Source organism: Glarea lozoyensis, assembly GCF_000409485.1.
Source record: "Glarea lozoyensis ATCC 20868 chromosome Unknown GLAREA2, whole genome shotgun sequence".
In the NCBI taxonomy this organism is placed as follows: domain Eukaryota; kingdom Fungi; phylum Ascomycota; class Leotiomycetes; order Helotiales; family Helotiaceae; genus Glarea; species Glarea lozoyensis.
The window spans coordinates 513,199-535,783 of record NW_007360994.1 but is presented as its reverse complement, the minus strand read 5'-3'; the positions used below and the strand labels follow the sequence as shown (position 1 = coordinate 535,783).

The 22,585-nt window shown below is 45.8% G+C and overlaps 7 protein-coding genes across 7 annotated transcripts; 2 read left to right on the top strand and 5 right to left on the bottom strand.

Moving 5' to 3' along the window:
- Window positions 1–1,356: 1,356 nt before the first annotated feature.
- GLAREA_03501 (alpha/beta-Hydrolase) lies at window positions 1,357–2,202 on the bottom strand (the record flags this gene model as incomplete). The annotated part of the gene is made up of 1 exon (XM_008083754.1): window positions 1,357–2,202. One exon carries the CDS (start codon window positions 2,200–2,202, stop codon window positions 1,357–1,359), a length of 846 nt encoding a protein of 281 aa, XP_008081945.1.
- A 2,110-nt stretch (window positions 2,203–4,312) lies between these two features.
- Window positions 4,313–5,299, bottom strand: GLAREA_03500 (Arabinanase/levansucrase/invertase; the record flags this gene model as incomplete). Its single annotated transcript, XM_008083753.1, has 1 exon — window positions 4,313–5,299. One exon carries the CDS (start codon window positions 5,297–5,299, stop codon window positions 4,313–4,315), a length of 987 nt encoding a protein of 328 aa, XP_008081944.1.
- A 1,887-nt stretch (window positions 5,300–7,186) lies between these two features.
- GLAREA_03499 (uncharacterized protein) lies at window positions 7,187–7,664 on the bottom strand (the record flags this gene model as incomplete). The annotated part of the gene is made up of 2 exons (XM_008083752.1): window positions 7,187–7,218; window positions 7,292–7,664. The coding sequence occupies 2 exons, from the start codon at window positions 7,662–7,664 to the stop codon at window positions 7,187–7,189; spliced, it is 405 nt and encodes a 134-aa protein (XP_008081943.1).
- A 1,732-nt stretch (window positions 7,665–9,396) lies between these two features.
- GLAREA_03498 (alpha/beta-Hydrolase) lies at window positions 9,397–11,584 on the bottom strand (the record flags this gene model as incomplete). Its single annotated transcript, XM_008083751.1, has 3 exons — window positions 9,397–11,395; window positions 11,447–11,531; window positions 11,578–11,584. The coding sequence occupies 3 exons, from the start codon at window positions 11,582–11,584 to the stop codon at window positions 9,397–9,399; spliced, it is 2,091 nt and encodes a 696-aa protein (XP_008081942.1).
- Window positions 11,585–13,894: 2,310 nt separating this feature from the next.
- On the top strand, window positions 13,895–15,505 carry GLAREA_03497 (uncharacterized protein; the record flags this gene model as incomplete). Its single annotated transcript, XM_008083750.1, has 4 exons — window positions 13,895–14,110; window positions 14,156–14,303; window positions 14,354–14,923; window positions 14,970–15,505. 4 exons carry the CDS (start codon window positions 13,895–13,897, stop codon window positions 15,503–15,505), a joined length of 1,470 nt encoding a protein of 489 aa, XP_008081941.1.
- Window positions 15,506–16,709: 1,204 nt separating this feature from the next.
- GLAREA_03496 (PLP-dependent transferase) lies at window positions 16,710–18,294 on the bottom strand (the record flags this gene model as incomplete). Its single annotated transcript, XM_008083749.1, has 3 exons — window positions 16,710–17,792; window positions 17,847–18,086; window positions 18,145–18,294. 3 exons carry the CDS (start codon window positions 18,292–18,294, stop codon window positions 16,710–16,712), a joined length of 1,473 nt encoding a protein of 490 aa, XP_008081940.1.
- A 1,658-nt stretch (window positions 18,295–19,952) lies between these two features.
- Window positions 19,953–20,792, top strand: GLAREA_03495 (Cytochrome P450; the record flags this gene model as incomplete). The annotated part of the gene is made up of 1 exon (XM_008083748.1): window positions 19,953–20,792. One exon carries the CDS (start codon window positions 19,953–19,955, stop codon window positions 20,790–20,792), a length of 840 nt encoding a protein of 279 aa, XP_008081939.1.
- Between the last annotated feature and the right edge of the window lie 1,793 nt (window positions 20,793–22,585).

The window sequence follows — 22,585 nt, the reverse complement described above, 5'->3', positions numbered from 1 at the left end:
GTGCGATAAATACTTGCCAACAAATTTATCTTGTACCTCAAAGTTAATTCTATGCGTCGACCATAATATGAGTCCAGACTTGGTAAATGAATAATCGTAACCGAAAGCCAGAACAGAGGTGGCTGTCCAAGCTGACAACTCCTCAAATTCACATGCTATGAGAAAGACATGCGGTGATATAATCATGTCAGATCATTAGCACGAGGCAAAGCGACTTGATTTCAGTAACATGAATGAGTCAAAAACGGAAAGTCAGCATACTGTCCTGAAGTGGTACTTCCGGCACAATGTTCATCCCTCGAGATGTTTGATAGAGAGGGTAGTTATAGCCGGCTATTCAAATTCATGTGACGAACACAGCCTCTTATCAAGACAGAGAGTCACCAAAATGGCAATATATGCAGGCATTCTGAACAGCGTGTTGACGATGCAAGTTCACTCTTCTCATCCGATTACCACATTGATGCATAGGGCACCCTCTGACCCAACTACGTTGACTGAATGATTAAATCCCGAAAGTGGGAATATTCGCTAGTAAGCCATTTCTGATTTCTTTGATGGTATAATCACCAGTGTAATGCAAGAAGTGTAGCGCAAGTCTGACGTGGTGCCCGGCAAGTGCATTAATGCCAGAAACCGACATCGGTTCTCTGAAAGGTGTATTTACCCTTCGTAAGAGAGGCAACATTTGTTTTTTTGCTTAAGAACATTAACTCTTTTCTTTCAGAATATGTAGTTACTCTAGCGTAAGGAGGTGTCCCGTCAGGCTTGAAACACACTGTTGGGTTGACCGCACCTTTTCCGTGGATTGTCGTCTCTTTCGACGATGGAACCAGCTGACGAGTTCATTCGTATGACTAGCTTTAGATGATCGTACAAATGGGTACGTGAACATGTGTGCGCCATTCATACTCGATCGAATTGCTTACGACAAGGAGATCAAGCTATCGCTGGCGAGCCAACTTCGCCGAAATGTTCAATCCACTAAAATTGGTCTTCACTTTTCAAAGCATCGCGAATAGTTTGAAGTTCTCATATGTGGGCTCACTGACATTGTCTTGCATCCGAAGCTGCTGAGCATTGTTTGATCTCACATTTGAACAAGAGTATGGAATCACAACTTGTGACACCTCTCGGTTATTCACGTTTGGGCGGTGCTATCAGCAGGAATCAAATGTGATAGCTCAGGGATTATAATATATACCGCCGCTGGGTGAAATTAAGCTACCGGAACATGTAATCCTTCACTTTCATTCAATACTCAAAATCACTGAAATTGACGGTAACCCAAAAACTTTTTCCATGGATCATTCGAACATCAATATATACATCCAAACCACTCATTCCTCCACATCATCAAACCGACTTAAACTGTTCAAAGAACTCCCAACTATTCCCTGGCGCAAACGGCTTCGAACTCCCCGAATCAGTCTGACTTGGGTTGTGATCTCCCCCATGAATCACCCAGGTAAGAGGCAATCCTTCCTTACATCCCTTGTAAACTGTCTTCACACTCTTTCCATTACTTCCAGGTTGAGTCTCAGTGACAGCAGTGCATCCGTTGTTCTTGACAAACTTGTCTCTCAAAGCTCGACCGTTTGCAACAGGCAACACACTATCCTTTGTTCCATGCTGTCCATAATATGCAACTCCGTCATTTCCTCCAGCGCAGCCAGATAGTTGAGAGCCCGAGATAACTGCCACTGCACGTGTTTCTTTGCCCCTGGCGCAAGCGATGGCGAAGGACATGCCACCGCCGTAGCTGAATCCGGTGTGGAATCGAAGAGAGGTGTCGACACACAAGTCGTTTTCCACAGTGTCCCTCATTTTATCATAGAAGCTCACATCTTCACCTCCGCTGTTTGCCCAGCCATTGCTGATCCCGTTCGGGACCACGAAGATGGCGGATTCGTTTGCAAGGGGTGGGAGACCGTAGTATGCGAGGACACCGCCTTTGTTGGGATCTTCACCGGCAGCGATGGACGAGGCGGAGCTGCCGAGTTGATGCCATGTGAATATGAGACGGTAGGCACGGGTGTTGTTGTAGTTGTTTGGGAGACGGATGATGTATTGGCGGGATTTTCCGTTTATGGTTGTGCTGTAGGTTTGGGATTTTATGGTTGCGGATTTACCACAGCCCGGGGAGCGAGCGGCGAGAACGAGGTTGAGAAAAAGCACGAGGGCGAGGGTAAGGGATAACATGTTGGGTGGTTGTGAGGATGATGAGGCTTTTGGTATCCGGGGATTGGGTTTGTTTATATGGTTCGAGGATATATCCATCAAGATTTATTGAATATTTGTGTGTATCAGGTGTATTGAATAGCTATATTCATCCGACTTGTCCCAGACTCGGCACTTACCAACGGCATATTTCTGAGAGTGTGTTAGAAGGGCAATGTGTATAGGCATTGTGGGAGATATCGTATTCCTGCGATTTTCATACTCATTCCATCCAATGCTGACTCTCTTCATCTTGGCAGGGCAGGATCCTACTTAAGGCATTTCGGTATAGCTCTCTACTCTGCCAGTATATTGTGGTGCTACCCATTTACATACTTTTCTTTGCTGATCAATCTTCAAGGGTGATTGATTAGTTGGTGTGGTTACCCTCGCTTCGAATATCAGGAACGAGACCTTTTGAGAGGTTATTACACGGTTTTTCTTTTTGGAATACAAGCTTTATCAAAGAGCATTGATATTAGAGCATTCGATTATGGACAAAAATGAAAGTAAATTCCGATTGTGCAAAGTAGAAGTGGTATTAATTATCAAACGATCCTCACTTACTACTTACTTACAAAGAAGCTCCCAGGCACCTACTAAAGCGAGCCAAAGCTGCCAAACTGACTCTTTTACCGACTCTTTCATCAACCAAGCATGGCCAATCTTACTAGATAAAATGGATATTTCTATGGAATATCCAAAAAGAAAGCGCTTGTAAAATAAGCGAGAAATAAATTAAATGCCACTTCAATCTTCCCGAGCTTATGCAACGTTAATATATACCACGTTTCTCGGTGCTACCCCACATAATTTAATGTAAAAGATATATGACTCGATTATATATGCATAGAGGCCGGAAACTAATAAGAAACAAACAAACATACAGAGAATCCGCCTTGTAGAAAGCGAAGCTCGTGATCTCGAATTCGTCACAATTCTGAGCAACATTAAGCCTAGGTGATATTCCCTCGAATTAAAGCACGAATCAAGACACAATAGACATTCACGAGCATCCCTGAATGACAATAGAATATTCTTTACGAGCCTTCACTTACGCCGCTAGTTCGGTTCGTTACCATACTTTAGGCTATTTGGGTACCTGTTCCCCGCGTTTCGGCAATTGAATCATTGGAAATTTCGGCACGTTCTCCACAAAGTTTATTCTGACTTCTTTAAGAGTGAAACAACGCTTTTGAACCACGAAATTCGTGCTAAGTACTTTACACCCTAACATTAAATCTTCATAAAAACTGTAAATATCTTCAACTTCTAGATACGTCTCCCTACATCAATCCCAACTGGACCCGACCTTTCCCCCAAACAGTTCAAAAGAAACAAAATCCGGCCAAAAAACAACCCTGCAGCGATCCCCAACTCGACATCTCGCTGCGAACCCTCGCCTAATCCGGTTGAATACCGCATCCTGGCATTTGTTCCCGCTAGACGCTCCCAGATGGAAATCCTCCGCGGTTCACTGGCAGTTTCCATATCGGGAGACGAGCCTCAAAGACATGCGCACCAATTGAGAAATGGTAGACGCGCACCAATGATAATGGCCTCTTGAACATATGTTCGAGCCTGGATGGAGATATGCGCGCCAATGGGCTGCGGCTTTGTACGATGGGTTCGTGCTACACGTGGCTGGGACCTGGGGAGTTGACATAACCGAGTTGACGACGAGTGATGATGGTTCGGCTGATAATTTTCACGCTGAGGTTTTGATCAGTTGATTATTGTCAGGGAAAAGTCTGGTAGGATTTTTCTTTTCATATCTAGTACCGTGGTATTCATTGATGAGTTGGTAGAATATGCTAAAACGACAGATATCTTGGCTTTGTTGTTACGATCCCGAGTCTCACTCTCAACGAGCAAATTTTCAGTGTCCAGGAACTGAATAAGATTGAAGCTCGAAGAACCGAATTGTATTTACAAAAGAATTGCTACAGATGTAGCATGTAGAAAACTATTTACAGAAGTTTTGTTTGAATATGTACGTGCACCTCCCGATCCTCAGCCACATCTAACCAAGACCCAAGCTCTTTCAGCACCCTTATCTGCATCTTGGCTTGATATGTACCGGGCTCAGGACTTAGCGCTGAAGAGTGATCAATCCCGGACGGTAAGGAAGTTTATCATAAGCCGCGCCCGAGTTTGGCTTCAAACCCTGGAACAGCAACTGCAAGTTACACGGATCAACAGTGAATGTCTGATCCGCGGTACTGCGAATCAGATCACCATGGCTGATATCGTTGGACCAGGTGACGCCGCTGTTCGCCTTACCAGCGAACGGCGCGCTCTCAAGACCACTTTGCGCTTTCCAGGCACCGTCCAGACTCGTTGCTGTGAACGAGCGGAAGTACCGTCCGTTGTTTCCTTGCGCCTCGACGATCATGAGGTATAGGTTCTGGCCCTTGACGGTGTAGACTTGAACAGCCTCGAAGAGGTTTCTCTCCGTGTCGCTTAGGACGACTGTTGATGCGGTGCCGAAACTACCTGGGAAGTTTCCGATGGGCATACTGGAGCGGTAGATTTTGCCGTTGTCGCCGGCGAAGAATAGGTACATGTTCTTGCTGTCACCGATGACGGTTTGGTCGATTGGTCCGTACGCTGCTCCGCTGATGGAACCGGAGAACAGGGGTTGTGCTGCTGACCATCCGTTCGCGTTGGTGGGATCGCTGGATGTGCGGTATGAGAATGCTGTTGGTCCCCATTGGTAGGCCATGACCCAGGTGTTCTTTGGTGTGAACTGGAATAGGGTTGGTGCGACGGCAGCGAAGTTCATCTGGTTCTGGCTGGCTGATGCCATGTCACCCCAGTTTGTGAATGTGCCGAAGTTCATGGAACCGTAGTTGGCTCCGACATGGTTGGATGCGTACACAAGGTGCTTGCCGTTGTAGGGAACGTGAGTGAAGTCCTTTACAGAGTCCCAACCGCTCTTAGGAGTTGCAAGTGGTGCATTGGGAGATGGTGTCCACTTGTACGTGGTTGGCAGAGTACAAGTTTGTCTTTCGATGACGGCTCCCGAGGTAAGAGCTGCCGCCGAGAGCAATGCGATACTTGTGGTGATGAGTCCCATCTTGATGTTTCTCCTCAAAATGAAATGAGGTCAAATGAGAAGGAGACGATTGAGGCAAGCCGAAGGAATGAGGCGGATGAGAGAGGCAAGGTGAAGAAAAAACTTGAAGGCAAATAGACTCACTTTATATATTTCCTAACCATGGTGCCTCCGTATAGCTTTACCAAGATACGGATCCAACAGCCCCGCAACAAATTACAGATCTTCCGCCGGTAGAATGCAGATCAACAGTGTCATTCTACCCCATACTCTTGTCGTAGTCTTCCCGCCAGTAGTGCTGGCGGCTTCAGCTTAATGAAGACCTTAAATTATAGGGGTTCTGCTAATGCGGATATCCCATTCGTGGAGAGTCCTCGCTTAGCTGTTAGTGAGTATCAGATACCCGTTAAGGTCCACCACTCGGGACCAGGAAGATCGGGCAAATGTAACTAGGTTTAACCCGTTTTCTGAGCATCTAGAAATCGCTTTTTGAGAAGGGCCTTCTGGGCGTTTGGTGCCCGGTTGGGTGGAGGTTCTCCGACAATAGTTGACGGGCCCTGGTATTCTTTCGACGGTGGTGTAGTAGATTCTCTCGCGACTAGTGGAATAACTCGTATACTGCAGGAGAGGAGATAGATATTATCCTACGAGGAAAGTCATGTTATTGAAGGTAGATTCCACAAATCGAAAAACACTAGTGCACGTTTGACAGGAAGCGCTATATCCACTTAGAAGATTGGACCCGGCAATTGGTGCGGTACTAAACCTTGAAGATTTCCAGCGCGATGGAGATCTGAATTATGACAGGGCTGACCGAGGTGGAGTAGAAATTATCAAGTTTGTGGATTCTGGATTCCCACGAAAGTCGGGTCCAGATCCCGGCATAACATCGGCGTATTTAGTAGATTTGAGAACGAGTGAGAATGTTTTGGATGAAATTACCGAGGTATGATGGGATGAAACAATCGATGGTTAAGGTTTCTCGTATTTGTGACGGGAGGGGTGGGGGCAGTCGAGTTTGGCTGAAGGGTGGTTGCGATTTGCTGGTTGTTTTAAGCGACTTTGAGGAACTTTTGCTTCTAGACCACGAAACGTTGGATGGAAAAGGAGTCAAGACATGACGTACTGAATTGAATAATTGGTTTCTTTTGTGTTCTAAAGTGAGATTTCAAATTTCTTTGGTATGCAATCATAGATAGTGACACAAACTTTCGAACTAGTGTTACAAGATTCTAGGCATATGAAGTATATAAATATGTAATTTCCTCTAGCATGTTACCAACTCATGAGTCTCCCAGTGGGATAACTGCAAATTCCTCCTCAGCGAACCTTCTTTCAGTTTCCTAATCTCCTGACCCCACCGGCGAGGTAATTCAACGCTCGGTAATAACTACAAGCTGTAACGAAACGGCCGAGGTGTGTCAAATCCATGAACGCCTCAGAAACTTTGCTGTTGCTATTTTTCTTGATGAGGGTAGTTCTCGAGTAACAATAGAACTCTATGTTGTCGATAATGACGAGGTATCCACTTCAGGTATTTGCGCTGAAGCTTTCCTCCTTTCCTCGAGAGAGATAGACTCATTTCATTTGAGTTGATGGATCTCATCATTCTCATCAGTACCGCCTGTCCATCTTCGTGTGGTACCAAGCCCTCAGAACTGCTTTCATGCGATGTACCTCTTCCTCCCAGCCACAGATGCGACAACTTCTACGAATTTGTCAAAGCATCTTCTGCACTTGGCTCGACTCGGTGCTCATCCTCCGATTGACCATCCAGGACGAAAGCGTCCCTGAGACTAGAAGGGACTCATTTAAAAAGATCCAACGGACTCTTCGGACTTCTCCAATGCAACTTCGGCACCTCAAGCGCAATATTCAGCGGCGACATATGCACAAATTCAACCACAATCAGTCTCCTCCTTCTCCGACTGCTATTTCTCCTAAACTGTTTAATCCATCAGTCTCTTATCCCAAAAAAACTCCCATGCCATGTATTTTATTTTTGCGACTTACCAGCATATTCCCCGACGCCATAATTTTCTCCTCCAACGCCGGCGATTGCGGATGGAAAGCCTGAAGAGAAGATTGAGAAGCCCATGATGAACTGCGTGATCTGGATGGAGTTGTTTGTGGTGTTGTTTGTGAGTTTGGGGATTGTGGTTCTGAATTCTGTGTCTGTGATTCTGGTGTTGGTTCGTCGTTCAGTGGGATATATCCGCTTCTGGTTGAGTATCTGCGGAAGAGAGACATTGTTGCTAGTGTTGATATTTGCGACTGATAATATCCCCTTCAACCAAATAATTTCTTTCGTATCAATCGTTTCCCACTTCAATTCTTCCAAACCAAAAAAAACATAAGCACCAAAAAACCCGGGCCCATCTCCCATTTTGACCTCCCCCTCATCGTCAAAAATCCATCGCTATTTCCATCCTCACCTCCACCGCCCAACAACCCACGAGCGCTCCCAATCCTTCGGAATCGCTGCGCAACCAACACCACGAGGCGTCCTCCCACAAAAATTTTGAGGATATAGAAGTCGAGGTGTTGGGTGTACGTGATCCAGGAATACACAGCCCATGCCAAGCGAGAAAACTGATCTGAAGCGAGATATTGCAGCCAATTAAATCTGAGAGGGCGGAAGCGTAGGCGGGAATTATGTCAATTGGCTCAGCGCAGTTACTTGGTGTTTGGCGGCGCATTAACGTCTAGACACATGCGGAGAAGGGGAATCACGTGAAGTTTGCGTTTCAGAATTCCGCTACGAATAGAATAATTGTGGGATTGATTTCTCATATATCAGGCTTTATTTGTCTTGTTGTGATTTTTGGAATTGGGCACTTCTGCCTCTCTTTGCTTGGTCACATACCAGTCGTTAATGAAACAGGATATAACGAAAGCCCTATGCGTTACAAGCTGACCAATCAATTCAAGCACTTTGATAACTAGTCCTGCAGTGCTTTACTCACTAATACGGGGATGGCGAAGCCCAAAAAATGGAGGAACTCGGGGTTATTTAAGTCGAAATAAGAATTAGTGGAGTTATATTTAAATACCATTCGAATTACTGAAAATAAAGCTAACCTTCTACTTTTAAATGTTATTGATCGTTGCGAGATTTAACCTAATAATGATTCTAGTTATTTTTCAAAAGCGATGTTAATATTATTTCCGGTTTCGATTTCTCAGTTATCTACATTCAAAATCAATCCTGAAATTCCTAAATTCGATTAGTGAGTTAAATACCACCGTACAACACCCGAAACTTCTCAATTAATCGACACTTATAATCTCATTCAAACAGACACTTAAGGGCCACTGATCCTCATTAGATAATAACGAACGAAATTTGAGTAGCACGTATTAATTTTTCGACTACGAGGAACGATCTTATTAGATTTACTAGGAAGTGTATATACGTGTTTTAAAGCCACTGAATTTAATCTTAATTATCGAGACATCTATTTATCTATAAATATAACCGATGTGAATTTTCAGGTTGAAGAATAGGAGAGTAAAAAGAATTCTTATATAATTAATGCTAAAGACTTTGTTACCGTATATACTACTAGTCTAACGTCTATTCAATCCATTACACCTTATTCCGTTTCGTGATAGCGAGAACAAGAATTGTGAACCCGTGAGATAGAAGGTAATAGTTCATACTTCAACCTAGGAAGGAGGTTGTGAACTTATTATAGAGAAGCATGATTGTTAAAGATAATATAATGCTTGGAATTAGACATACAAATAGGATTACGAGTTTCGCCTGTTACGAACTTCTCCGTTCAATCTATCACTAGACTAATCTACGACCAACTTAACATTCAAGGTCTTCAGAACCGTAGATTCCAAACGTTCACACCATCTTCTACTTTCCTCCAACATCTTAATTACCCCAGCGGATGTAGGCCGCGGGCTGGTGTAAATGTAGGTGGATGTGGATGTGCTCTGTGTTTGAAGTGGTATGGGTCAAGATAGGACAACTACATCATCCTACCACCTCCATGAATCTAAGCTGCACAAGAACACTAACAAGCGCGTGAAATTCAGCATTTGTATTTCATATTTCTCATATCCCATATCCCCACCTAAAACTATCCCACCACCCACCACACACTCTACTCCTCATCCCCGCCAACCCCCGTCAACGGCCCCGCAAGCCCCAACATCCTGCGACCCAGTAAATCATCACTACTCCCCAGACCAACCATACTCTTCTTGCGCTTCCCCATTCCCCTCCCCAACGCCGCTCTTTCTTCGCCCCTCTCGCGTAGTTGTTCCTTAAGCAACTTCTCCTTCCTCATTCTCTCCTCGTCTTTCTTCCCCTTCGTTCTCTTCGTCATCGTCATTTCCAAGCCCTCGTCGCCAGAAGATTCGGTACGGGTACGACGGTGATGCAGGCCTTTGCGGGGTGTAGTAGGTGACTGTGTGGTAGCGGCGGCGAAAATGTGATCGATCCAGCGGGCACAGCGGAATATGTATTTCCAGCCTTCAGGAAAACAACCTACGAATTGGAGAAAACCGTGGGAGATCCCGGGGATGAGTACGACCTCAACTACATCTCGTTCATCGAATTCCTTTCCGCTATTTCTGTGCTCTTGTGCGTGCTTCGCAGCTTTAGCTCTTCGTAATCTTCCAGCGAAAATTACCGTGTCGTCGACTAATGGATCCCGTTCTCCGGTTAGGAAATAGGTCTTGGGGAATTCGGCGAGAAGGTTATCGGGTGCCAATATTGGAGAAAGGAGGTATTCTGTTGAGAAATCTGGACGATTGTGGGGGCCGATATAGAGGATGATCATTGCACGCATCATTTCTGGGGAGAGGATTCGGTCATTGAAGTAGGATATCATGCTTGACATTGCGAGGCGGGTTCGTAGGGGTTCGGGGTGGTGAGATTGTTCTCGCTCCTGGTTTTTGGTGACTGCTGGGGACATCAAGGGTGGTGCAGCTGTTGAGTATTGTGGTGAGGGCAGGGAAATGGACGTAGGTCTCGATACTTTGGTGTCAATGATAGGTGGACTTCTTTTTGGTGGTGTGACGTCTTCTTCATCTCCGGATTGATGTGGCGTTCCGGCCGCCAGATTATATTGCATGCTCTTGCGACGAACGATATTATGGTTCGTCCTTCGGCTTTTTCTGTCTTTTATCAAAGTCATCTGCTCATCCGACATCCAGTTGCCGATATTCATATCTAGACCAGGATATATGAGAATCAACCCGTCTGGAATAGGTAACGGATTCTGAGACTTCGTCCTAGACGCCATCAAACCAGACTCAATAATCATCAGCATCGTGCTTGTTGCAAGATTTCCTCCTGCACTATCACCACTCAAAATCGTCTTCGGCATAACATCCCCAGATAGACCAATACATCGTCCCTTGCTCGCAATGAGGGTGCAGTAAACATCAAAACACTCATTCAGCGCATATGGGTATGGATATTCGGGCGCTTTGCGATAATCCAAGCTAAGTACTGGCAATCCAGTCTTTCCTGCCCAGGCAAACAACTTATCATCGCTCGTTCTTGGACTCATTGCCACGAAACCACCACCAGGAATATCCAGCACAACTTTGTCATGGCTCTTCAAAGCAGATATTGGTCCGTCGAAATATAACCACGCATTGACGGATTCGGTATAATCGCTATTCGACGGTCTTGGGATGCGAATTTGACGCGGGGGGTATCGCATGAGTCTCGGTCTTGTCAGGTTTTGAAGAGCGCTTAGGTATGGTGTCGTGCCCTTGTTCCAGCTGACTCGAAGATGTTCTACAGTCAACCCGGCTCGAACCTTTCTAACTTTCTCATCCGCCTGTTCGGCGGCTATCAGGTAATATGCAGTAAACACCACTGAAGCCAAATCTCTCAACCACTTCCTCTTTATCCTCATCGCACTCCAAAATCCAGCATCTAGAGCTGTGGTAACCCATGTCGCCCTGAAGTATGATCGCGTGTATAGGTTCGCGAGAGGTTCGGGGCATTCCAGCCCAAGAAGCTTTCCCAGATTTCGAGCGACGTAGAGGTAAAGAAGGGTAATGACTAGAGTCTGCCATGGTGTTATGTATCCAGAGAGCTTCCTCGACAGTTTTCGAACTACAGGCGGGCCATGTTTATGTCCTCTGAAGGAGGCAATTAGCATTTGTTCCCAGAACGGGTACCGTCGGAATTACCTGTAAAGATAGAAAGACCAGAAAGAAAGAACTCCTAGAACTTGGATCTTCCGGAATTGTACAGATGGTCGACCAAGAACATGATCTGAAAGTGATTAGCCGATGGCAGACAGATTAGCTTATGCGCATACCTATCATCTTTACATTTGATGTTGTTGTTGGGTGCTGAAGCAATCCGATCAAAGAAACACGGTCTTTGTAGTTGACATGTGCGTACGACAATCAAGCCCTCCAATAACGCGTTTCTTTTCTTGATTCAAGGTTGGGAAGCCATGTGATAGAGAATGAGAATGGGAAAGCAAAAAGAAATTCCCAATCACTCAAGTAATCATGATTCGTGTCGCTGTCAATTCTTGTGGTCCGGATGACCTCAATCTGTCAGCTAACAAACCTCGGTGGCCGTGTACCTGCGGCGTTTGATGGAGACACCAGCAGCAGTGTCGAATGGGAGAGAGGCCGTGATGGGAATTCGTGGGGTAACACGAATGGATTGGTTGGATTTCCATCCTGGCAGGAATACTGTTTGCGGCGATTGCATGTGATAGTGAGGAAGCATGTGACCAATCACGTGATGGTATTGTTATTATGTCTATGCCTTAGGGCACACCTGGAATTTGAGGCTTAAAGCTACATGTTCATCTCCTAGGTATGAAGATCATCGTATTTTCGCTTTATACGGAAGACTTACCTCTCTCGCAAGATATTGTCGCTTCTTCATCCTGCAAATTCAAGTATGGCCATCTCGTAGGACATATATACTTCGTCCCTGCTCCCCGGGTCTGGGAACCATGGTTCCCCTCATTCCGGCACCCGTCGATGTTTGGCATACCCTATCGAGGTCAGACGGCGAGATATCAACATACCCGAGCGATCAAGTTCGTCGTTCGTCAATCTTCGATCAATTGAGCCTCATCAGCACTAAAGAGCCTCGTATCGTTCGAGGCAGTACAAACATTTCAACATCAAATCGAGCTCTAGGGAGATGACAGAAATCTGGCCAACTTGAGTCGTTGCCACGGCCAGACTGCTGACTGTTGCAGGCTGTCCAACAGTCGACCTCTTCATTTCACTTCGGTACCAAGAAGAGCATCGGTGATGGATACAAACAGACAAGATGCAAAAATCCCCCGATATGGATATATGCCGTCTTTCCCTCTCTCTGTCGATTGCTGACAGGAGCTGAGCTCAGAGAAAGTGGTAAGTATGATTAACAACGCGGTCAGCAGTCAGCTGTTGCTCCTTTGTTTACCAACGCGCAGCAATTTGTACAAACAATTCCATCTGGTGCCGCGCAGGTACTTCGTCTGTTGTGGCGCCAAGTACTCCTACGCCTCAATCGAATTTGATTTGCTCAGAGTTTGGGATGATTGGCTTCGGATAAAATGATTGAAACTTTTGTGGAAGCCGTTGACAGGGCGCACATGCCTTGGCCACGACATCTGAAACGAGACAAACTTTTGTTCCTCCTCCTGAGACGTGGACTTTGTGGACTTTACCCCACAGAGTATCGATCTTCGAAAAAGATTCTTTTTCTTTTGACGCTGTGTTCTGTGAACGAATCCTTTTCTCCATTCATGCACTTGGTACCGCCAGCAAGCTTTGATGCGAATCGCATGGTCTTGCTTGGCCAGATATATGTACTCGGTACGCTGTATCTCACTGCAGCGACACGCAGAAAGGAGTCGTCGTTTAAAGTGGATGGCTTGGCTTCACACTCTGTGGTCTGGACATTGGGGTTTTCTCCTTGGCTCGCCCAATCTGGTAGCCACTGTACGTATCTATTTCAGTCAGGGCCCGTCCCGGACCCACTTTTTCAGCCTTGCCTCGACGTCTTCCCCTGGATGCCACATTGCCACGTCGAACTCTCGAATATCTTCACCAATTGCGCAAGTTGGCTGAAAATAATGTTTGTGTTATACATTGAATCTATCCTATCAGCTTCATCAGCTCGTTCCTGATGTTTGAAGCAGGCAGTCATCATCCAAATAAGGCACCGATAATCTCCTTGGAGCATGCCAGGAGTCGAGGCTGTACTCCGTACTGCAAAAATGATGAAGAATCGAGAACACGAGATTTATTCACACCGGCTTCGCTTCCCCACTCACAACGTTCCCTCCCTTGTTCTCCATGCCGACCGCCGACATTGGCTGAGTCCGCTGCAGGGGAAAAGATCCTAGGTGAAATCTACCGCATCCCTGAAACGAGCCGCGGACCCAGTCAAAGTGCCAGACAGACAAGCACAGTCAAAAGAAGACCAACTTCGCCTTTCCTTACCAACGTCTTTCCTTTATCATAACATTCCCTCCTTCGCCAACTTTCTGATTCTTCTCTTTGCGCATGCGAACTCATTTCTTTCCTTCCACATACCACCTTTCCGAACTTCCATTCACTTTCGATATCGATCCTCTTTAGACACCAGATCGACTTCTTTCTTAATACATCTTCAACATGGCCGACGAGGGAGGTCCAAATCATAATGGAGGAGGTCCTGGTGCGCAAGCCGAACACCATAATTCCGATATCCCACAACCAAAAAAGTTCAACACCGACTCAAGGAACTCGACGTTAACAAAATCCGCGTTCGAGGTAGCCGCGGCAAGCTATGGAGGAACAAGTACCCCGATGGGCACAGCCAGAGGCAGCATCGATATCACAGACTACTTTGTGCGTTTGCAAACCCGCGTATGGAAATCATTCTAATTAAAACAGGTTGGTCCTCGAGATCTAGATCGCCATTCAAAACTTCCATATTTCATGCGGATGCACGGGAGCGTTCTGCCACGAATGATCCTACCCTTGGCGTTCGCAGGAGGATGGGCAACGCTCATTACATGTATCTCTAAATTCGTCACAAACTGTAGGTTCAAATTTATCAACCAGCGAGAATTCGTGCTAATCGTGAAATAGTGGGTATTTCAAACGCCCTTCTCACAGTTCTTGGTTTCGTCATTGGTTTAGCCCTTTCTTTCCGTACTAGCACAGCATATGAGCGATACTCTGATGGACGTAAAGCCTGGACGGTTCTCTCGGTTCAATGTCGAAATCTTGCACGATATATCTGGATCCATACCTCTGAGCGTGAAGGTGAAGAAGGAAAGGAGGATCTTCTCGCCAAGATCACCGCCATGAACATGATTCTTGCTTTCACCGTTTCTCTCAAACATAAGCTCAGATTCGAGCCATTCACTCATTACCCGGATATTGCTAGTTTGGTCGGACATCTAGACACTTTCGCTAAGCTTGCTAATAGCGAAGACAATGAGATTACTCCCAAAAAGACGATCTGGAAAAAGGTCGGAGAATATTTGGGTGTTGATTTCGCAGTCAGCAATCCTCGAAAGGCCATCAAGAAAGCAAAGAACGCAAACGTTCCATTGGGCAATCTACCATTAGAGATCTTATCCTACCTCAGCGCGTACCTCGACGAGGTTGTCAAGAACGGAACAATGAGCTCCCCAGTCGTCGTAGGACAAATGCGTAAGTTCAACCGCCTATTATCCATATAACCCACTAACATCTTCAGTCGTCTGCCTCTCAACCCTCACCGACGCCCAAGCAAACGCCGAACGAGTCCTCACCACCCCCCTCCCAATCGGCTACAACATCCTCATCTCCCAAATCGTGCTCCTCTACATCTACCTCCTCCCCTTCCAACTCTACCTCGCCCTCGACTGGATCACCATCCCCGGCACCGTCGCCGCCGCCTACATCATCATGGGCCTCGCCGCCATCGGCAACGAGCTCGAAAACCCCTTCGGCAATGACGTCAACGATCTCCCGCTCGATACCTACTGCCAGGAACTCCAGACCGAGCTCGATATCCTGATGAGCGTCAAGGCGCCTAAATTCGGCGACTTCCTCAGGAAGAGCACAGATAATCAACTCCTCTGGCCCCTCAGCTCGAGCGGATATGGAGAGTGGAAGGATAGGAGTGAAGCTGATATTCGAAGTGCGTTGGCGGCGAAGGTTAAGGTTGGGAAGGGCTTGCCAATGTGTGAAGCTGATATGCCGAGGCCGAGTATGAGGGAGAAGATAAGGTCGGCGGGTTCGCCTGCGTAAAGCAGTGTTGACGTCTTAGGTCGGGGTGTAAAAGTATTGTCTGTTTTTCGAATCGTAAATTGTGGTTATGGGAGGACGTACATAGCGAAGGCGTTTCTATCTCTGTCTATTAAAAGATAAGCAAGCAAAAGGGCTTGTGTAGTATATCAATCCAAGGATCTATAATGTTCCCAAAGCTCCTTCTACCTTTGTCTTCTGTTCACGGCTTTGAATGGATGGTATAGTCTCGTGGTTCATGATTTGATGTAAGACTTTGTAGGAAGGGTTTAGTGGTGAGTAACTCGGTAGGTAGCCTTGTCTATAATCATATCTGTTTCACGCTAGACGGCACGCTTAGGAGGGAGCTTGATGGTAAGCTAAATACTCCTAATTCATAGGGTCGGGACGTATGTATAGACATACAAGTAAAAACTGTATCCCGCACGCACGCACGCATGGTTTTTGTAATATTAGGCTGTGGGAATGAAGGGGGGTTTAATTTAACTTTATTGTATAGAGTGTATGTCTATAAAGTTGAGAATGGGATGGGTATATATACTACACTACAAGAACTTTTAAGATTCCCTCGAATTTTTTATTCTTTTTTTACCTAATCTTATACATCCTCACTCCTCATCTTATCCCGACTTCCCAAAAGCAGTTACGCATTCCCTATATCATCTACCAACAACCCCCCACCTCTCCCTCTCTCCAATTCCTGTCTATCAAACATTTATAACAAAAAGAAAGGAAAGGAAAGGAAAGGAAAAGATTCGATATCTAAGGCTTATTCTAGAGTAGTATGGTAGGAGGTTTTGTCTATAATGAGAAAGGAAGAAATTTGTTTCTTTCTTTCTCTCGGCACTCTTCTCTGTCCTACCTAAAAGAAAAAAAAGAATAAATACTAATTCTTATCCCCAGGTGTTCAGCTAAGGAAAAGAGTAGTGGCACGTGGAAGGAAGGGGGGTGAAATGGTATACATGATAAGAAAACGCAGGGTGAGAAAAGAAAATGTTTAGGTATATGGTGTATAGATCATGGTGTTGAATCGCTTATTATTCTAGTACCCCTTTCTACATATCGGAACGCTAATCCAACCATCTCAGCGCACGAGCAGAAACGAATTTTATATATCCCAACGCCAAACTCCTCCGCATCGATTCCAACATCGCAATGAATTACTGCAAAACCATGACCTCCTTCGACGAAAACATCGCTTAGAACGTTAATTCGGCGAGTCAACCTCCCCATTAACGAGCTTCCCCGCGGGTTCCTCCCCAGGACTAACCAGGATCCTCATCGCTTCATCCAAGATCTTCATCCCCTCTGCAATCTCCTCCTCGCTAATCGTCAAGCTGGGCACAAATCGCAATGTATTCGTGCCAGCCGTGATGATTAGGAGTCCTCGTTCCCTGGCAGCAGTGACGATTGGCGTAGGATCTTGATTAAGTTGGAGACCGAGCAGAAGGCCCTTCCCACGGATCTCAGTAATGAGTTCAGGGTATTTGTTCTGGAGCTTGCGGAAATGTGATTGGAAGACTTGAGATTTTTCGAGGACTGCAGCTTGCAGTTTTGGGTCGGAGAGACGCGAGACCATGTAGTGTGCTAATCGACAGCCGAGGGGGTTACCGCCGAATGTGGTGCCGTGGTCGCCTACTACTATTCTTTCTGCGACGGAGCCATTGACGATTGTAGCGCCGATAGGGAAGCCGTTGCCGAGGGCTTTGGCGGTGGTGAGGATATCTGGGTGGGCTGATTGAGGGAGGGAGGCATGGGCCCAGAGTTTGCCGGTTCGGCCCAGTCCGCATTGGATTTCGTCGTATATTAGGACTGCGCCGACTTCTTTACAGCGAGCGGCTAGCGCTACGAGGAATTCTTCTGTTGCGGCGATTACACCACCTTCTCCTTGGATTGGCTCGACTATCACACCGCATGTGTTTTCGGTGACGAGGTCTTTGATTGCTGCTACATCGTTGTATGTCCCGTATCTAAACCCAGGTAACATTGGTGCGAATGGCTTTTGGTATTTTGGATTTGGCGTAGCTGATAGCGCGCCCATTGTTCGACCGTGGAAGGAATTGTTGAAGGAAATAACTTCGTGTTTGGCACCTGATGGATCGAGGACCTTCCCCACCTTTCGAGCAAACTTAATTGCGGCTTCATTCGCTTCTGTGCCAGAATTACATATGAAAACGGAGCGAGCATCGTGCATGCTCCCTGATTCGACGGTCTTTTGTATGAGGAGTTCGGAGAGTGCGCCGGTCCAGGGATTGTGGTATAGATTGGAAGTGTGGACGAGGAGTTTGGACTGCAAAATAAAATGTTAATTTTGGCTGTGTAATGTATGAATGGTATTGCTTACTTGTTGGGCGAGAATGCGATTCATTTCCGGATCGCAGTGTCCCAACGCATTAACAGCTATACCGGCAGTAAAGTCCAGATATTTCCTGTTCTCTACATCCCACAAGTAACATCCCTTTCCCTTGACGAACATCGGTGGTGGTCGGGCGTACGTCTTGACCATATATGGAGCTTGCTCATTGACCAGAGCAGCGGTGGCCGAGTCTTCAGGAGGATCGGCATTTGGAAGGGAAGCTTCTCGCTGCGGGAATTCAGATCAGTAATAGTTATAATTAAGAGTCGCAGAGATCTTAACTCACATAAATATCGTTCCTGACGCTTTCTGACAAGTTTGAAGCCGCTGCGGTTGCTTGCGAAGCATTCCTCTTCAGAATGCAATTGGCGGATGAGCAGACATTTCCTGCCTTGATGGCTGCAGCCACCCTTTTCGCAGATATTCGAAGAGCCATTTTGAATCGAAGAGTATATACAATTGTCGTGACTCAAGACGTATGTTTGTTGGGTAAGAAGAGTCACTCTTGATAAAGTAATAAGCCCAGTCAGTCACCCACTCCCAGTCCCTCCACAATCTTAGCGTTATCGGAGCTGCAGCCGATTTTTCTTTCCCGTCACTCACTGTTTGAATTGGTGACGCTACGGCCCGAGCCAGTTCCTTATAATCATTTGAAACGAGATGTTGACAATGTCATCTTATGTTGATTCTTTGTGGGAAGGTAATATTTGGGTAATTGGATAAAATTCCATTGTCGTAGAATCGAATTCTGTGATCATTATTGCCCAACCTCGGACGTGACCCCTGCGCAATAGGAGAAAGGCGGAGAAAGGCGGTGACAAGCGGCAGAATCATTCTCCCCGCATAATTTTTCATCCCCACTTTCTCCTCGATTTTGTTCGAGTGAGTAAAGAGGACGAGGTACTCGAGTATTCATGAGCATAAAGAATATGATGGTCGTGAGGTTATGGGAATACAATTAAAGTAAACGATAGAATATTCAAAAGAATGAATTTTGAACTACAATAATTGATACCCTCTCAATGATACTCACTGCATCTTAACTTCTACTTTGCCAGGCAAAAAATCAGCAAAAAGTTGTTCGAATTTAGATAATGGTTGACCATTACCCGCAGATGTGCGGCTTCTGTGGATCGAACACAGTGCCTCCAGATAATCAATGATCTAAAGTTTACTTCAGTCTGGCGCTCTCCCAAGTGAGCTAAAGCCGCTTGGATTGGATGACAAAATTTTCTGTTTTTGTTTTATAAAGCTGTCTCTAATAAAAGTGGAGCAAAACTTGAATTGCGGGTTGTGGAGTGGGGCCGAATCGGCTCTAACTTCCAAGCTGATGTCCTTGGAACTTATTAGAAGGTTCAACTTACGACGCCTTTTCAACGACATCGGAATCCAAATGATCTCGGTAGAAAAGTTTGCTTAAGCTCTAGTATCATGGAGGTCTCCGATCATGATACTATCTCGCATACCCAATCGTCTGATACTTTCATTCCGAAAATGACTTGCGAGTCGCATCCGGCCAAGTCGTACAACCTATAAGCTGATAGGACGGGATGTGGAATCCGTTACCTTTCTTCTCAAGTTCGTGTCACATCCGGCAAACTTAATACCCACCATTTTGAAAATCGTTGAAACCATACAGAATCCTTCATGGAGAACTACGATCTTTCCTTCCGCGGTGTCGTGCTCGCCTCAGCAGCGGTGGCCCTCACCACTTACTTCATTGAACTTCGGTTTTTCGGCCAGCTCATGAAGGATCACCGAAAGAATCCAATCACCAACTTACACGAAGCCAGATGTGTTCTCAAGTGATCAACCTTGCCCGGCAGAGCCTTTCCAAATAACCGCCTAGTCAAGGCCTTCGGGATTGCCAACGCGTTCACAACCGAGCTTGAAGAAGTACATAAAGACTTCGTTGCAAAGGTCAATCTTAAACTCCGTATGAACGACGAGCAATGGATTGCTGTGACAAAACAAGCCTCAGAGTATCTTGAAAAGTTGATCCCACAGATACAGTGCTCTGATGGAAGTCTTCCTCTGGAAACTCTCATGCAAACCTACGTTTTCAAGTTGGTGATTAAGCATTTCTTTCCCAACATGGATGAAATGACAGTCAAAGACATCCAGTATATCACCTCGAACATCAACTCGCTCTGGATGGCCTCCAAGGACTGCTCATTAGAACCTCTCCCCCAAAAGAAGGCTCTCCTCGAGCAACTCTCCAACATATTCAGCATCTTCCCTCCTCTCGACCCCAACGGCGACAGTAGGAATCCTCTCAACATCATCCTACCGGCCTACGAAACCCTCTGGCGCGTCGTTCTTCGGTGTTTCTTGGAAGTGCACTTTCGTGCTACCTCAAACCAAGCGGAGATGCAAGATTCACTCAACTCCTTGATGAGCTGCCCGACTCAGGAAACTTTCGAAGATGTATCAGCTGAAGGGATCTCTGCAAAAGTAATCGTCCGCGAAGCCTTACGACTATATCCTCCAACCCGCCGCATTCATCGTCTCATATCACCCATCAATCCTGTACCTCACGGTCCTTGGTATCAACTCCTTAATTTACTTGATATGGCACCAACAAACGATCCAGAAGTCATTCATGCAATAGACGTCGAACACCTCCATCGCACACCCGAAATTTGGGGCGAGGATTCTCTCACTTTCAACCCGTCACGCACTCATGATGCCAAACAAGTTGGCTTCATGCCATTCGGTGCGCGCCCCTTTGTATGTCCCGCTGGCAATTCGTTTGCACCTATGATGATTGGGATTTGTGTTGGTGCGTTGATCAAGGCATTTCCCGATGATGCTGAGGGCGAGGGTTGGAAATTGATGGACGTGGAGGGAAAGCGGGTTGATCTCGCCAAAATTGATGGACCGTTGGATAATGGGAGGGAAGGGTTTTCTGGATTGGTGTTGACGAGGTGTTAGTGGGTTGGGGGGGAGGGAATGTAATTCAACATTACGACACGATGGACATCGCTTATTCTTCTCGGATCAAATTTCAACAATTTCCCTACCGTTTCAGTTTTCGGCTTTCGACTGACGCCAACTCTCATTCTCAGCCTACATTCGCTTATTCTAAGTATCGTCTACAACTTAAATACATGGTTTCCCATTTGGTATGGTATACCCTGGTACCAACCCATCCAACCTCTCTTGGGTACTAACCTAAGCTAATCTGTTTGGGTATGGTACTAACCCATGAAGATATACTTAGGTATAGGGTATACCCTTAATATATACTAAATATATAGTAAATACTAAGTCAGGTTATAATGTTGTAGTGTCGCTTCTAGAGAGTGAGTTAAGATATAGTAGAATTATCTGACCGCTTCTAAAAGTAAGTTAAGATTTAGCAGAATTGCCTTAACCCCCCTCGGACCGAGATAGGAGCGCTTTAAACCGAAAGGGAGCCGCGCCGGACCGAGTACCCTGGGTACCCTGGGTACCCCCGATGTTTTTTGGGTACCTTACCCAAGTATATCTTTATGGGTATAGTACCAACCCACGGAGGCCTTGGGTATGGTTTGGGTTACCAAATGGGAAACCCTACTTAAATATACTCTAATCCAAAACATATTTATCATCTCACACCACGCAGACGACACTGCCCATCCTCTCTGCTGTCCCCACTGAAACCCTCCAGCTTCTCCGGTCTAAGCACACCTCGAGCATGAAATATTATTGCTGCAACCTGGAAGCATTATCAATCTTATCCCTAAATTCGCGACTCAATCATCTACGATGCAACATAATTCCTAAATGTAGAAATTATTTTGCCAATCTTCTTCATCATGGGAGAGGGAGGTCGGAGAAGACGAGGTCGAGGGGCGGGGGGCGGGGGGGGGAGCTGGGGTGTTGCTTACGTATTATGGGGAAGAGTAACGAATATGATAAGAGTTTCAGGAGGAGCATCGGACCACTCCCCTGCGCTACGATATTGTAGTTCTATCTATGGAGCTGGCAATTACATTATTATGACGGGCAATGTCCAAATCAGCACCCACCACGTCGTGGTCGACAAATCTGCGTGGAAGGACTTTGGAATGAGATTTTTAGCTAAGTGACAGCTGGTTACTTACTAGCTAACTTAAGCCTTGGATACTGACTCCACGAATACGCTTGACACGTTTGCTTATAGTTTCATCGGGATAGACCTACTACTCGTTTGGTTTCATTATATTCGTCGCTTAGAATGGATGAGATGAATAATCGTTGATGGATACAGAAAATTGGAGGTGTCGGAAAATTGGAGGTGTTAGAAATTTGCGAAAGACACTATTCCGGGTCAACTCCGGATACTCCTCCAGTCAGGCTCCTAGAATACCTTCAATGAAGCCGCATCAGAATATCCAATGCATAAGACCCAAGTTATGCAACCAGAATCGACGATGCCAGACGGGGAGACTACCGTTACGAAGCTAAAGTCAAACAAGTATAAGCAGCGATGGGGGGAAAGGAACAACTCCGGATATCTTAATTAATTTATGTTTACGAGTTACTAGTCTAATTCCTGACTTTAAATCTAGAAGAAGTTGTTTAAATCTCTTTCTAATAACTTGTATTTTCATATAAGCACCTTGGCGATTTGAGTCTTGCTAGTCCCCTGTGAGGAGCTTCTTCTTAATTTCATTTTGTTTAGATATGTGATTTGGGATTGGGAAAGTGTGCCTGTTACTCTTATCTCTTCGGATTAGCTTTAAAGCTAAAATTTAGAGTTT